The 16,907-nt window shown below is 39.6% G+C and overlaps 1 protein-coding gene across 2 annotated transcripts in view; it reads right to left on the reverse strand.

Annotated features, from left to right (window-relative positions):
- Nucleotides 1–16,907, reverse strand: part of POC1B (POC1 centriolar protein B) — a 40,892-nt gene that overhangs the window by 23,536 nt on the left and 449 nt on the right. Inside the window, exons 2-10 of one of the 2 annotated variants that reach the window (XM_053464527.1) lie at nt 13,783–13,867; nt 10,715–10,886; nt 8,727–8,906; nt 6,947–7,054; nt 6,507–6,622; nt 4,550–4,683; nt 3,801–3,869; nt 3,113–3,265; nt 803–889 (exon numbers count right to left, since the gene is read on the reverse strand). In XM_053464527.1, the coding sequence (XP_053320502.1) occupies nt 803–889; nt 3,113–3,265; nt 3,801–3,869; nt 4,550–4,683; nt 6,507–6,622; nt 6,947–7,054; nt 8,727–8,906; nt 10,715–10,886; nt 13,783–13,867 (1,104 nt within the window). Of the gene's footprint in view, nt 1–802; nt 890–3,112; nt 3,266–3,800; nt 3,870–4,549; nt 4,684–6,506; nt 6,623–6,946; nt 7,055–8,726; nt 8,907–10,714; nt 10,887–13,782; nt 13,868–16,907 lie in introns of those variants that run through there. The other variant, XM_053464528.1, reaches the window with a different exon arrangement.

A 16,907-nucleotide genomic window follows, 5' to 3' on the forward strand; every position in this document is an offset into this window, starting at 1 on the left:
CAGTGAGCGACAAGAATAGATGGAGGAGGGCAGCTGCTGTAACAGCACTGTCTTTTCTGTGTGCTTTCACCCCAGTTTTGGAAGAATGGACGTTAAAGTATTCACAGAGTATTTATTTGGATTCATCTTTAGTGGAGGTTCCAGGGTCAATACACTGTCCCTTTAAAGGCTCGATAATGCCATTGCATTATTTAATGCAAAGTCATTATGGAGCCTTTAGCACAGGTAGGGGTTGAGCTGTAATACCTAGGTAAAGCAAACATAAAAGTGACTAAAGCAGAATGTTTAGCAACTATTAATGAGATTTCACTACAATCCCAATTGCATTCGGATAGCCGGAGGCAACGAGCTTTCCAGTCTAATAACAAATGCAAGAAAACGGAACGGCAGTACCAACTAAAGAAGGAAATAGATATAGCTGTATTAGTCCATGAGAAGCTTTATTTAAAGTGGATAGCTTTTATTGAGCCAATACTGAAAATATTAAATGTATAAAACATAAATAGAAAGACAATTGAGAGGATTAGTGATAATCCATAGGAGGAGTATTTATTTCTATTCATGCTGTATTTATTTAATACTCCCTGCTCCTTATTCTGCCATTCCATATGAAGAAAGGACATCTGAGGTGCTAAAGGTTTGTTTTTTTTCTTTTCTCCTATGAATGTCAGTTACAGTAATCCAAATGCATTTGAAAAATAGTTTTAGCAATGTTTATGTATTAATGGAAATTAAGCAATTATCTGGTTTGGCAAAATCAATAATTACAACATGAATCGTAATCAGAAAATGTTTTATTTACCGGTTTGCTGGAAGGGAAGTTGGCTCCGACTTCTATAACAGGTGGATCAAAGGTTTGTGTGTCTGCTAATTCAAACATAGGATTAATCTGCAGGACAGAAGATAACAGTCGCTGTAACACTAATGGACAAACGCATTCAACAGAAAGCACTGTGTCCCTCCATCTGTTCACTTAATAATTAAAAACACTTTAAGTACTAAGTAATTAATTGTTTACATTATAGTTAAGAATTGCTGTTTTTATTACTAACCACGTAGCATACAAATGTCTCTAAAATCGTTGAGGATTTAGCTTTCGGGGTAATTTCTCTCTCTTTCACAATTTCTTCAGATCATTTTGATTCTGTACTGTACTGCCCCTTTTTATTCCTCTGTGTCAGGGAATCACCAGAAGCTTATCTTGTTTTTTCACACAGCCTTTTTATGTAAAAAGAGAGCTGATCTACAGATAAAGTATCTTAATTAAATATGACATACAAGAACCATTATATGTCTCTGTCACGAGCATCAGTTTCTTTTTTAGTGGGGCACGTGGTAGCAAATGTGTGTTGAAAGTATAAACTCCTACTGGTTTAATAACCATTTCCTGTTTTTTTTAACCCATAACCCACAATACCTGGCAAGATCTGTAAGTGAAGCATTATGTTTTACTATTCACTAATATTCACATTTTAAAATGGTATGTGTAGAATATCGTTTCGGCTTCTACTCCTTGTCTTTATTGTATTTTGATTTCTTGGCAGCTGAATTCAGAAACGTAGACAACGCAGCTGTCTTTAGTTGCACCAGCAAACTATAAAAGGTCATTCACTACCTAGAGATATGGGGCAGGTTGGTGTCTGTTAGGGATCAGCATTTAGCCAGTATATCTTACAGATTGGTTATTACTTACGTTATTATTATGCTTTTATATTAGACCCCATCATACTTTTTTTCTAATAAAATTATGCATTATTTAACACTGCCACACTTACATTGAGCAGTGATAGCATCTCAACTCTGAGATTGCTGTCTCTGAAAATTTCCTACATATGCACTTAATGCTATGACAAGCAGTAGAGTTGTTGGCATTTTAATTTAGTGGTTTTTTTTAATAATTGTGACACATGGTGTTTATGCCTTATTACTTTAGCACCTTACCAAAAGCATATGCCTTTTATTAAGAGTTATATTTCAATTTTTTTTCTTTTTAAATCTTGTTTCCTAACATAGGAGTTGTCCCCGAACCATGTTATCATTGAAGTGTGTTTTGAATTAATTTATTTTGTTTTCAATAAAATGATGTATGTCAGATGCTGAAGTAACAAAGCGTGAGCATTTTAGAAATTCCAACTACAGAAAAGATGTTAATTACTGTTTTCAACCTCGTATATCCCAAAATATTTTAAGCTGATAATTATATATTGCATGGCAAAGGTCAGCCAGCAGCAGAAGCGAAACATTGCCATCTAGTGTTCAATTATTAACATTACCAGTGGAGGATAAAGTTCAGTTACCAGATACATTTTAATGTGAATTTACAAAATGGTTAGTCAAGAGACTTCCTAAACACCTAACACAGAAGGATTCATTCACTAAAGTGGGAATCTGTAGGCAAGCTAGCAGCAAATTGCATTTTCAGGGCACCAATGTTACTTCCTTCTATAATTGTAAGCTTGCGAGCAGGGCTCTCTCCACATAATGTATCGGTTTGTCTCAGTCTGTCAATTCTCGTCTTGTCATACCCCATGAATTTATGTATTGTATTAAGCGCTACGTAGATTGTTGGCGCTATATAAATAAAAGATAATAATAACAGTGTGAGCTTGTTCCAGCAGGGCCCTCCTAATCTTTTGTTTCTGTAAGTGGAAATCGTGTTATGTACCATTTGGTATGGTTTGTTTACCTACACAACACAGCGCTGAATTGTTTTCTGCTCGAAAGTTCTGACTTTTAGGCACTGTCCTGGGATATTACGTCATCCATTTCACTACCTTTCGCAACAAGGAGTCCCTAAACAAGCATTACCCTGGACCACTCTTCAAAAATATAGTTTTCTTCCCCTTTACGTTATGCTGAAATTACATGCTTTTTGAAAAGAACTTAACGTAAACGACTGCAAATTCCTGCACTTAACTATACCTATACAGGGATCAAACTATTGTTAAAGTGAGAAAATAATTGATTATTGATGAAATGCATTTGGTAGTTTAGCTTTAGATTTCTATGCTGCCAACACTATGTAGAGATCACTAGTAAAAATAAAATAAATAAAAACACATGTAAAAAGTATTCACATAAAACATGTTTTGTGCTTGCAGTTGAACAGTACCTCTATGGAATGGCCCGTGCTTGTGTGGAGGTGAGGAGACCGGGGATAGATGTCGTTTAAATGAGGTGGCATGTCAGGATGCGTCCTCTTTAGCTGCAACTTCACAATTTCTGTGCTAGTAAACCTGTCAAAATTTGTCTTCCATACTAAAACCTAAAAGTGGGAGAGAAAAATGAGTCACAAAACATGCATAATACGCTGTTAAAGGACATGAGACAAATGTGTATTACTGTGGGTTTTAAATTCCTATATTCTGTAAACAAGAGACAAAGGAATGGAGACAAATTTGTGAATATGGTATATGTCTTGTCTCCTTTACTGCATTTAGTCCATTCAGATTAACACCTAGTTCAGGGATAATGTACAGGCTGCACTTCAGTTAAATATCAACTCTCATGATGTCGCACAACTCTTACCAGTCTTTACTTTTAATTATTGGCTGGCCGCCATAGGAGATATAGTTCAACAACATTTGGGAGCCACATGTATGCCAAACATAAGCTAGTTATCAACATGTAAATAAACCAAGCTAATTTGGATTGTGTTGAGAGTCGTGCAGAATCTTTGAAGCTTATTTGGGGTTTTATTTGGCTCTTCTTGGTTTTCAGTGAGAATAATGATCTGTCAAACTTTATGCAAGTGCTTCCAGTAAAAACATTACCTATTTACTTGCTAACACGGAACAAACCTGAGCATCTGCTCCCCCTGTTGCAAACTTTTCGCCGCCTCTTGAAAAAGCCACCGAAAGAACCGGACCCTGCGGTGAGACAAACCCCTGCCATGAATGTCTGCTGGTTGTGGCAAACAGGAATATTAAGGTCTGAAATTTACCAAGTTAAAAAAGAGCCGACCTAGCTATACACGTGTTTATTCACCAGATACAAATGATTGTATGTAAGAAGCAGCGGAGCTGGCCTGTGATGATCCGTTTCATCACTGGGTATAAATTAAGATAACTCAGATGCTGTGTTACACCCTGGGAAGTGTTAGGGGAGTTCAATGACCACCTTCAATGAGTCGTCCAGTTGGAAGTATTCCCCAGAGTTCAATTCCTACACTAAGCCACCATCAATGTAAAAAAAAACACCAGTTTAGGGATTCTCATTCTAATTAGGGCATGTGAAATATATAGCTAAAGAATCAAACATACACATAAATAGTTATCTTTTGTTCTATATAAGAGCTATCTGTAGGAAGACTGCTACTTTAAAGTGGTCTCAATGTCAACTCTTAAGTTGAATCTTTCAGTCCCAATGGCAAGGCTGTAATTTTTCTAATTAAACAAAGGTCGGACGATCCTTATTAAAGTGCAAGTAACCTTTGCAAATAACATTGGCTTCTCTGATAGCGGCTGTTTTTTTAGGGCACTGAAAAACATTTCTAAGGTGTGCTTGCATTTTAAGGTCACATGGCTTAACTTTAGAGACAAGCTTGTACCTGGTGGCCATGAAGAGTATAGAGAAGTCTTCCCTCCAGAAGATCCAGAACCTTCACTGTACCATCACTCGATGCAGTAGTAAGATAGTTACCAGATGGGTGGAATGACAAACAGTTGACCTCTGCACTGTGAACTAGTGTGAAAATAAGTAAATGTGTAAATTTACAGTATATGAACCTTCTGTGTTAAAAACAAAACCAAAGAACAGGAACAAAAGTGAAAAATTGAAAAAGCATGGAATAATTAGATTTGCGAGGTAGCTTTTCTTTTGACTTAATGTCCATGCTCAGTTGAGTTATATACGGAGGAATGATATTTAGGATAAAACGTTGACAATAAAAAAAAAAATATATCTTTTATTTATATAGCGCCAACAGTTTACGCAGCGCTTAATACAATACATATATTCAAGGGGTATGACACGACAAAAAAATCGGGTAAAAAGAACCATAGGGTAACAGCTAAAGGCTAAAAGAAATCATTGGAGCTGGTTAACATCTCTGTTCACGAGTCTAATATATGCAAAGCAGTGAACAAGCATGGAGTCCATGGCAGGACAAACGAAGCCGCTGCTCTCCAAAAAAAAAAAAAAAAAACCATTGCTGCATGCCTGACGTTTGTCAGAGAGCACCTTGACACTACACAATGCTGCTGGGAAAATGTTTTGTGGACTGATGAAACTAAGGTTGAATTGTTTGGGAAGAACCCACACCAACATCATCCAGATAGCGAAGTACTAGGAGGGGCATCAAGATTTGGAGCTGCCGTGCTACCGCGGGGCTTGGACAGCTTGCGATTATCAAAGGGTCAATAAATTCCCAAGTTTACCATGGTATTATACAGGAGAATGTCAAGATAATGCCTACTGAAGCTCAGTAGAAGTTGGGAGATACAGCAAGACAATCTGACTTTTGGAATGGCCCAGTCAGAGCTCAGACCTTAACCCATTAGAAATGCTGTGGAAAAACCTAGCGAGCAGTTCACATCCTAGGAATATGGCTGAGCTTAAGCAGTTCTATAAGGAAGAGTGATCTACAATTCCTCCTAAATGTTGTGCAGGCCTGATCCGTAGCTACTGGAAGCGCTTGTTTGAGGTTATTGCTGCCAAAGGAGGTTCGACCAGTTATTAAATCCAAGGGTTCACATACTTTTTCCCCCAGCACTGTGAATGCTTAATGGGTGTGTTCAATAAAGACATGAAAGATTATCATTTTGTGTGTTATTAGCTTAAGCACACTGTTTGTCTATACTTATGACTTAGATGTAGATCAGAATTAATGCAAAAAACCATAGGGTTTATTTACTTTTCCTTGCCACTGTATAGTCTGCATAAGCACATAATACCTATCCGGTAAGTTATAAGGCCTATAGTAGGAGCACGAATGCATTACATGTAATGGGCATAAAATGCTGCTTTTAGACGTTTGCATTAATCATCTTCATTGTGCTGGAAAGCTCCTTCGCCGATGCAAGAAGTCTCATTTCCACTGATAAACAGGCTCCCATGACTAACAAATAAACACCACTGAAATTCCTAAGTGGGGCAGCAACTCCCAGATTTCTTTAAGGCATCAATGTTTTCCTCATTCAGACAAATGAGAAAAGGTTTCATTCAGAATCACCCCTTGCTCATGCAGGCAGTTCCGCCAGTTGTACTGTATGTGTGCACAATGTTGTCTGCACATGCATTTGCGCATGTCCAATGCTTATAGTAGCAGAATTCATGACTGAAGCTCAATAGCACCCATCTAATAAGATGGCACTCTAGCCTACTATAAAGCACACCAGACCATGAACATAAATGGGATGGAGAGTTGGCTCTTTCTAAAATCTTTCATAGAGATACTCTGCAGTAAAGGGGAATAAATGTTGACTGTTCAACATGTATTTAATACATATTGATTAAATAAAGCTAAAACCTTTATATGTAACACTGGCACAAGCCGACGGTTTTACCTTGATAGTGTTGAAGTAATTTATTCATGCGAATATCCCAGACTTTCACTGTACTGTCAGAGCCAGCAGATGCCACACATGTCCCTGTAGGATTAAAGTCTACATAACTGGAATGCCTGAAAGATAAGTACATTTTGATTTTTTAGCTACAATATATTATGAATATTTGCAAATACAATTATAGGCTATTTGGAAATAAACTGGTAATATTAAACTATTGGCAATGTATAAATTGCAAGAATAGTATCAGGTAACATGTTTTATCACTTTATACACATATATAATGGTATATAGAACGGTAAATATAATGGTACTGTCATGGTGCGTTAACAGTAATGAGTGCAAAAATGTGACATTTTAATCCAGCATCGATGATATTTGCCTTAATTTATGCCAACAAAAAAGGGACTGTGTTCTCCTTGGATGCAATGAAAAATTACCCCTTGTAATCCATGAATGTGTTAATGCAAAGTCTGTTGGTTGTGTCCCAGATTCGAACTGTCTTATCATCGCTGCATGAGGTAATTAATCGTCCATCTGGGGAAAATCTGTAAATGACAAAAGATTGGACTGTGGAGGAGAAAGAGGTAAAACTAATTACATTAAGCACATGGGAAACAAGAAAAAGGGGAATCGCATGCGCGTCACAGAGCCAAAAGGAGGCCAGTAGTGAAAAGCTGGAATGAAAATACAATTTTTAATCTATGGAGAAAACCCAGCAACTCGTAAGTAAAGCTCCACAGATAAACCAAAATTAGAGACCTCCTTTGTTTATCTGTAATCTGGGAATTATGCATTGAAGAAAAGAAAATAGCAGCTACAGAAAGTGTTGGACTTTCATGTTCAAAGTCAAGAGAATTTTAAAAATGTATTCAAGGTAAACAGTAAAACATCTCTCTCACAGTTTACTGCTCAGAAGAATATAAAGTAGGTATTTGGCACACACTGTGCTTTTTTAGATTCTGCATGAAGGGCATACACATCAAACCTTGGAGTGAAGGACTACAGTTGACTACATGACTTGTTGCACAGCGCAGGTTATGTCAGCGTGTGTTCCGATTCCTGCAGGGCTTTGTGCAACATTGAAGGCAGGCACAAGGACCGCTGAGTGGGGAACAGAGTCAATGGAAACAAGGGTATTGCGTAAGAGAAGGGTATCTTGAAAGCCCTCAACTCGATGTAAAGGAACACAGAAAATGTAAATATTTTAATTATTTTATTTAAATATATTATCACTTTTGCTTTCCTAATTATTTTCTATATAAACTGATGCATCCTACGTTGTTGGCAACCCGATGAAATACAAAGTCATTACTTTGGTGCTCTGTTCTCTTGATACATGAAGTGTAGATCTAGTGGGCCGAAAATGCAAGTTTCGTGTTTATTTAAAATCATTAAATGAACAAACTGGGTGCTAAAAACAAACTACCACCGCCTTCTTATTTTACCACATAATAATGTTATATTTTAAAAGGTACAAACCCCCAAACACAATATTTCTCAAACAAGGTTTTAATGCCTAAAAATGTTTTACTAGTAAATATTAAACAATTTTTTCATATTAAATAAAATATTTATTTCCTCTTATTTGCCAACCTGCCCCACCCCAGTTATGCACATCTGACCCTAAGCTTGCCACTCTGCCCCAGATATTCCTGTTGCCCCCCCCTGCAGATATGCCCCCATGCTCCAGACTCCCTGGTGTCTAATGAACGTCTGCGGGATGCACATAGACAACCTCTTCTATCACGAAGCACCTGAAGGTCACGTCACGCCTGGCGGAAGTCGCGGGCAGCAGCGGAGGTTGTTTGTGCGCATCGCACAGACGCCCACCCAGCTGCCAGAGAGGAGGATCCAGGTCCCCTGCAGCGCTGCGGGGATCTGGATCTTAGTCTTATAATCCGACATTTATTTATCTTCAAACAAATTGATTCAACTAATCAATAATCAAAATCATTGACGATTTTCATTATAGATTTTTATCGATTAGTTACAGCCCTATGTAGATCTACCCAAATTAAACCATATTGTGTTCTTTCTGATTCACTTTTCATCCAGATTTCCCTTACACGGAGAGGACATCTGCCACTTTAAGCAATTAAAAAACAGGGAAGGTAGTAAATTACTAGGTAACGATTGTACTTGCGTGTGTGATATTGAGGTGCCCAAGCTCTTATTTGATTTGAATACAGCCCAGTCGTGTTTGAAGCGTCCACTCACTTGGCACATCTTACCCAGTTTGTATGCTGGGTAAGGGAGAAGAGGAAACGCTGGCGGTGCACACTCCAGGCTTTGATTGATTTATCATCAGATGCAGTAAGAAGGCACTGACCATCACTTGAGAAGTCAACACTACGCACTGCAGCAGTGTGGGCTTTAAATACCGTGGATTCTCCTTTACTAAAGAGAAAGAAAAAAGTAGTTAAATATACAGTTTATCCAGAACAGGATAAAGAACTAAACTATGAGATTTTTTACATACATTTATATATTATATATAGTTAGTATTAAAGTCCTGTGTGTACAGACTGGTGTAAAAGCTTGTGATTCAAGTAGGGCTGCAACTAACGATTATTTTAATAATCGATTAGTTGGCCGATTATTTTTTCGATTAATCGATTAATCGGATAAAAAAAATGAATGTAAATTTTTCATTTATTTAAAATAATTTAATAAACAAATGATGTTAAATACAAACAGCAGAATAACTTTGATAATACATTTCTTGTCTTTATTTCCCAACCAGCCCCCCAATATATGCACATTTGAGCCCAGGCTTGCTACGCTGCCTCCCAGACATGCCATGCTGCCCCCCCACATATGCCACGCTGCCTACCACAGCACTCCACGCTGCCTCCCACATATACCACACCACGCTGCCTCCCACATCTGCCACTCCACGCTGCCTCCCACATCTGCCACTCCACGCTGCCTCCCACATATACCACTCCACGCTGCCTCCCACATCTGCCACGCCACGCTGCCTCCCACATCTGCCACTCCACTCTACCCCCCACATGCCACTGTGCCTGATACGCCTTATACCCCCTGAAACACCACTCCATCCTCCCCAGACATGCCACCCTGCCTCCCACATCTGCCACTCCACAATGCCTCCCACATATGCCACGCTGCCTCCCACATCTGCCACTCCACGCTGCCTCCCACATCTGCCACTCCACGCTGCCTCCCACATCTGCCTGATGCGCCTTATATCCCCTGATACCCCACTCCATCCTCCCCAGACATGCCACCCTGCCTCCCAGACATGCCACTTCTCTACCCCCAGATATGCCACTCTACCCCCAGATATGCCTTATACACCCTGATACACCACTCCGTCCTCCCCAGACATGCCACACTGCCCTCCCCACATATGCCTTATATACTGTATATGCCTTATACCCCCAGATATGTCACTTCACTGCCCCCAGGATTTAGATTCCCCTAAATTAACCCTAAACTCCCCATTAACCATAACTGCCCCTAAATTAACCCTTAACACCCCCTTAACCACAGCATCCCCTAAATTAACCCTAAAGACCCCATCAACCACAGCATCCCCTAAATTAACCCTAAACACACCATTAACCACAACTGCCTCAAATTAACCCCAAACACCCCATTAACCACAGCTGCTCCTAAACTAACCCTAAACACCCTATTAACATAACTGCCCCTAAATTAACCCTTAACACCCAATTAACCATAACTGCCCCTAAATTAACCCTAAACACCCCACTAACCATAACTGCCCCTAAATTAACCCCCACCTCCCCTAACTTTCAGTAGCCCAAATATATATATATATATATATATATATATATATATATATATATATATATATATATATATATATATATATATATATATATACACATATACTTACAGTTAGATGAGTGTCACAGCCATGTGGTTCTGGCCTGGAGAAGGAAGGGGCGGGGCCAGTTGTCACAGTGATTACAGGGAGGGGGAGTAAGTAGGAGCTGCTGCTGTGAGACGGTGAGTCAGACTAAACGGATTATATAATGAGGGGGATTTTTCAGAGCGTTTGCTCTGAAAAAACCCTCATTTTATAATCGATAATAATCGATTCAACTAATCGATAATGAAATTCGTTGCCAACGAATTTCATTATCGATTATTATCGATTAGTTGTTGCAGCCCTAGATTCAAGTAGTTGAAGTGAAATATATAGAAGTACTCACATACTGGGCGCCCAGAGTCTAACGGTCCTGTCTCTAGAAGATGATGCCACCAACTGTCCATTAGAGGAAAACTGCACACTAGTCACAGCCTCCTTGAGTCCCAGAAACTTGTAGGCGCGGGACTGAGGTTTGAAGTTCCATATCATGACAAATCCATCTGCAGACGATGAGGCTACAAGCCAAAAATATACAAAAAAAAAAGTACTGAATTTATCATACAAATGTTTATCTAATGCATTAATGAGCTGCACAAACAGCTAGTGAAAGATATTGGGCATGCAGCAAAATAAACAGAAATGATACTTATTTGCAGTTATTTTTTTCTCAAATTAATTGAATAAACATTTGATATCACATGCCAAGTGGAGGAAATTACATTTCTGAAACATTAAGCTGGTGTTGCTTAAGCAAGGAAACTACAAAAGCCCCAAAACAGCCTTTTCAGTTACCACGGACAAAGCAAACAAGGAACGTTGGGATGACAAAGCACCAAAACGTACTTTGATTACCCAAGGTTGTATTAAGTGAAATAGTCCTTAAGCGGTTGCTTCAAGGGACACTACAGCCATTGCATGCACTTTAACGCACATGATTGCCAAACGGTACCTTTGAATTTACATAGTGTCCATTTGGAAAAGGCTTTGGGATTCTGCAAAATCCCCTCGTGTACATTTACATCTTTGCCCACTCCGTCCCAGCTATATTCCATACACGAAATGTTTTCAGGCATCTCCTTGCACAATATACTTAATGCCAGTCGGCTCCAGTGCTAGCTAGATGAAAGCTGCGGGTGGGTGTCTCTTTAGACCCCTGTGTGCTTATACATGGAAATTGGTCCCATTGATTTCAATATCAAGAATTGTCAGATCATGGAGGTGGAGGACAGCTGCAGCTTCTACCTCATACCTTATTTGCTAAAGAAATTTAGGTAACTTTGTAAAAAGTTTTCGCCCTCAGACTGAGAATACGATTTAGGCTGTAATTATTAATCCGTGTTTAGAAGGGTGAAATCTCTTTCACCTCCATCTTTTCAAGAACACAATGCCTACAGCACTCAAGCTCCACTGTATGTATGCTATTTTGGTCTAACAAATAAACCTTTATAAAATACATAGAAGCTGTGATTTCATCTTAACTTCACAGAGACATTTAGATATTTTCATCTGACTCCTCCATGAAGAACAGCTTTAACTAAGTGACATATGTAGATTTTATTATATTTTTAAATCACAAACTGCATGTTTCAGGTCCTGTCACAGCTCAATGGAATGAAGGTGGAAGGGCGGATTGCAGAAAACCCTCCTACAGAAGTCCGTGACATAAAGCAGAATTCATGGTTCCCTAACATTCACAAACAAAAAACAAATCCATGACACTTCCACCACGACGCTAACCTAAGCGGAGGTGAGATTCCTGGATATTGTTCTAAAGTCATTTAGAGATTTCATGCATGGTTCTTTGAGAGATTTTGGCAGGAAAACCATTCCTGGGCAGATTCAGTAAGTCTCCATAGGCTGAGGCTGAGGGGGGGGGGGGTTAGGTCTTTTGAACGTGGCACGATCTGGTTTTGGAACCTTGAGTGGTGATACCTTTAATCTCATCGCAAAAGCCAGCGTCAGTCATATTTATATTGGACAGGGCCGATTCAAATAAGGCTTGGTTGTATACAAAGGTTTTCCCACCTTAACATGATTACCCCTTCAGGTAATAATGAGCAGGAAGGGGGGCAAAAACATTTTCGCACCTGAAGATTGCATGTATAATCGCATCAAACAAATGTAACGAGTGCCTAACTTCAGTGTCACACGTTCTCTCAGATCTGACCAAAATCAGTGGGAAAAACATGCACCAATACATAAAACCAGACATGAGGTTGATCCGTTCTGAGAACATAAACCGGAAATTGCTTAATTCCAGTCTGGGTGTATAGCTTATACAACAGTAAATAGTAATAATAATAATTAGTTTGACGTAAGGCATGGCCCCTCCATCCCAGCTTGGGTAAGAATCTGCTATGCGTACGATGGACGTGTTGACTGCGTTTTTCCTGTGCTCATATCTCTCCTTAGACTCATTCTCATTTCAAGCATTCAGCTACTTTTAAAGTGTTTAAAATCCACATTGAAGCTGTCAAGCTGGATGAGAAGATTTGTGCATTATGTCACTTTATTTTTCTTTATTGCATTTTATAAAATAAAAAGATGTCTTAGTAAACTGTGTCATTAAAATAAGACAGATCTTCTCTCAAAAAACGCCAGCCAAATCATTATCTGCTATGACGGCAATGGAATATACCGCATTGCGTAAATGCAGAAATTACAGTAACGCACATTTTAATGGGGTACCTTCATGAAATGTGTGTCATGGGCTTAGTAAACGGGACAATTTCACAGGTATCAAAGTATCAGGTGAAACGTCACGAGGAGACTCGAGAGTCTATTGGGGAGGATTTTAAACAGATACATGAAATATACGAATAAGAAAACTAATGATTATAGAGAGATACGATGTTTGAATGCCAATGGTTGGTAAACTTCCAAGAGGACGGCACACAGCTAACAGGCTTCTAGTTCAAAACGCTGGTCTAGATCAGTAGCCCTCGAGGAGGATATGAAAGCCTCTCTTCTCCAGAGTGACGGCTGCTTGAGGGAAGTATGGTCATGTTGGAAAGCATCAAAATTAGTTTATCTAAGGTTTCAAAAACCCCTGGAACCTTTCATCTCATCATATGAACAAAGGTACTTACTTTTTGTGCTCATGGGGAGATCTTTACAAAACTGCACTGCATAAGTGAACAAACCATTAGGTGGAAAACAACAATGACACCTGATGTTTGGTTCTCTTATGTTACATATAACTTTTGGAGTACTTAAGGGGCTGGGACACCTAATTAACTTTACTAAAAGTTACACATTAGCAAAAATGTTACTTATGTTAACTTACGTCTAATAACACTATTTGAGGTACCCTTATCGCATTGCATATCTAAAACCCTCACCAAATCACGTATGGTAAATTTGTATATAAGCAATACAACAGATTATTTATAGATAAATGTTCAAATATACCAAGCTGTTTGCTGTCTGGGCTGAAATCAACAGAAGAAACAGCATCTTTATGTCCTTTAAAGTGGCGCTGCAAAGCTGGATCTTCCTGTCAAAAAAAAATAACAATAAGGCATTAATTCATATACCAACAGCCTTAGAAACAATAACACAATAATACACACGTGCGCTGTTCCAGATTAGATCAAAGTTGGTACTTTCCTTGTCCCCAGTGGTTATAGTGTTCTGCTTTTTTCTGCTTGCAAGGTGTGGGTTATTCTAATATTGTGCTGATCTCTATTACCAAATGGAGAGTTTGCAGAAGAGTCATATTTCAACTCTTTTGACTTCACCTTATATTATAAAAGCCCTACCCCAATGACCTTCTGCAGCAGGAAGAACTCCTGTTCTTGAGGGCCACCATTATTGGGTATCCCAGCTTCAGCTCAGGCATCTCAATTAAGCATTTTATTTGCTTACATTATTTTACTCAAATACACAAATCCACACAATTCTATTTCACTACACATGGTGGAAATGTGAATCTACACACGGAAAACCTGTTTTCTTTTGCTTATTTTACACACACGTATTTGTTATTATATTTTGTTTATAGAGCACCCATAATTCACACAGCATTTCTTACGGTACAAGCATTCAAGGGGTATTGACAAAACTAGAATTAACATACTAAGACATATTATTTCATTAAAGAGGGCCCTGCTGGTGAGCATTGTACCCATACAACCATTCTCGTATACGCACACACATATCACATGCATATACATGTAATATATGTAATTCTGACTCAGGAGGGGGTCTCGTTGCCGGTGATCCAGCAATCAATAACAGGTCAGTTCTGGTGCTTCCTTGTGGTGCTCATGAGCAGTCTTAGCAAATGATCCTGGCGCTGACACAAAGCCAGCATGCCGGGACTGAGTGAGCGCTGATGGAGGAGGGCTTTGATAGCAGCCATGCTCATCTTTCAGTCAGTCCCTCCATGCACTTACTGTGCGCCAAGGGAGTAATCAATGGAGTGTGGCAGCGGCCCACTAGCCTAGCAATATGCGCAGGCCGGTCCACCCCTGGGAGTTATGCAGCTCTGATATAGTTTGCTTTCCCAAACAATATGTCTAAGATTAACTCTTTGTAAAGTGCTCCCTTGCTGTATCCACAGAAAATAATTCATAAAACTAAGCGAGTGAGCAATTTAAGCAGGGGGGGTTATTCACTAAAAGAGAGAGATAACATTAGGCCTTGCAGGAGGGTCTTGGTTTCAGCTCCCTCACCTTACTACTCTTTATGAATGGCCAACACTGGCAAGTTTCTCCTGCAGGAAGGACTCATTAGGTTGTGAAAAAATATACAACTCAGTGGGTGAAAATACCTTGGAAAAAAAATAATTAATTTACAATACATGACACATGTCCAGCAAAGCTCTTCCTGCTGCAGAAGGTCAAAAGAGTTGAAATATGACTCTTCTGCAAACTCTCCCTTTGGTGAATAGAGATCAGCACAATGTTTGAATAACCAACCTTGCAAGCAGGAAAAAAAAAAAAAAGAAAAAAAAGGAACACCATAACCACTGTGGACAAGGAAAGTACCAACCTTGATCTAACCCGGAAAAGCGCACGTGTGAATGTATGAATCAAACCAGGCCTCGGTTTCATAGCTCTCTAGGTGGACAAAGGCTTCGGTGCCCCTTCCTCAGCATCTCCCCATCTTAGCTCATGGATAGACAGATATACTGTCACAAGGTAAGAGGATTGCCTAGTGGCTAAGTTTACCTCCTGGCAATTATCTTATCAACAGGATGGCTCAATTTGTTTTACTTGTATGCCAAATAGGTGGGCTGGCAATATTCAGGCCAGGAGCCAGCCAAGAGGCCAAGTAATAACTAAACTACCTGGCAGACAACGCACCCAATGTACCCCGTCTATTCATAAGAAACCTATCAATAAAGCACAGACAGGATCCAGCCATCAAGTAACAGCCGCCAAAAGACCTTGTTTAACCAAACACCCTGAACACTATATGCGGAACTACTGGCCCAAAGCCTACAAATCATTGCCCCCCCCCCTTGTGAGGATGGACATAGCAAGGAGATAGGAGAATGCTGGGGATCTTTATACCTGCAATGTAAACCCAGGCCTTCCCAAAAGCAGTAGATTATAGCGAAACCTTCTGGAAGCCATAACTTGCCACCTATGCAATCACACTGGCTGCTACAACGAGGTGTATTTACTAAAGCAGCAGTTGTCAAGAGACTTATGGTTTCAACACACAATCATCACTACACATTATGAAGGTCCAGTCCAACCACACTTCTCCTGCAAGACAAGCTTGTCATTGATGTATAATCCATCGATAAAGGTGCTGTTCCACCTACTCTGCAAAACAAAGTACTATTCTAACTAAATGCAGCATCTGCGACAACACCCCTCGTCCGGTTCAGTGCCCAAACCCTTACCAGAAACGATTCTTTACTTCATTCCTCATGCCTGTTTTTGATGGGCACTCTTGTCATGTGACACAAAAAGGCAGGTTTGATTGGCCGTTGACAAAAGCTTTTATGTTAATAAACTTTCAGTTCTGCTCGGTTTAATTGTGTAAAATAACAGAGAGCACAATAGTTTTATCCAAGTGGAACAGCGAGATTGACAGAAAGTCATCTGACATATTGAAACGCACCGGTCACTGAGAACGACAACGTGTCACTTTGTAGACTTTTATTCACCAAAGCATTGCGATAGCCAAACGGGCTAGCAAATGTACGGGTGAAATGTTATGTTCGACTTAAATTTCCCTTTCCTATAAACGTGGCACACAGTGCACCCACAATCACCATTTTGCTATCACAGCGTGAGATTTACCTACAGATGACCCCACGCGCTTTAAACTACGCATTATGCAGGGCAATATAAACCGTCCTTTCCTTTTAAATGTCGGATGCAGATTAAATGTTGTCCTCCTGCTGCGGCAATCCTAACCTCCCATGACTACAGGGAGCAGGCAGGAGAGTTGCAGTTTCATCTCAATGACATGGATTGACATTATGAAGAGGACACCTCAACTTCCTTCAAAATGACCTCTGCGGTTGAGCTGTGAATTATTGGGGGCCAGCTCAGCCCTTCTTGCAGAGGAATTTA

This window comes from Spea bombifrons, chromosome 4 (genome assembly GCF_027358695.1).
Source record: "Spea bombifrons isolate aSpeBom1 chromosome 4, aSpeBom1.2.pri, whole genome shotgun sequence".
Classification (NCBI taxonomy): domain Eukaryota; kingdom Metazoa; phylum Chordata; class Amphibia; order Anura; family Pelobatidae; genus Spea; species Spea bombifrons.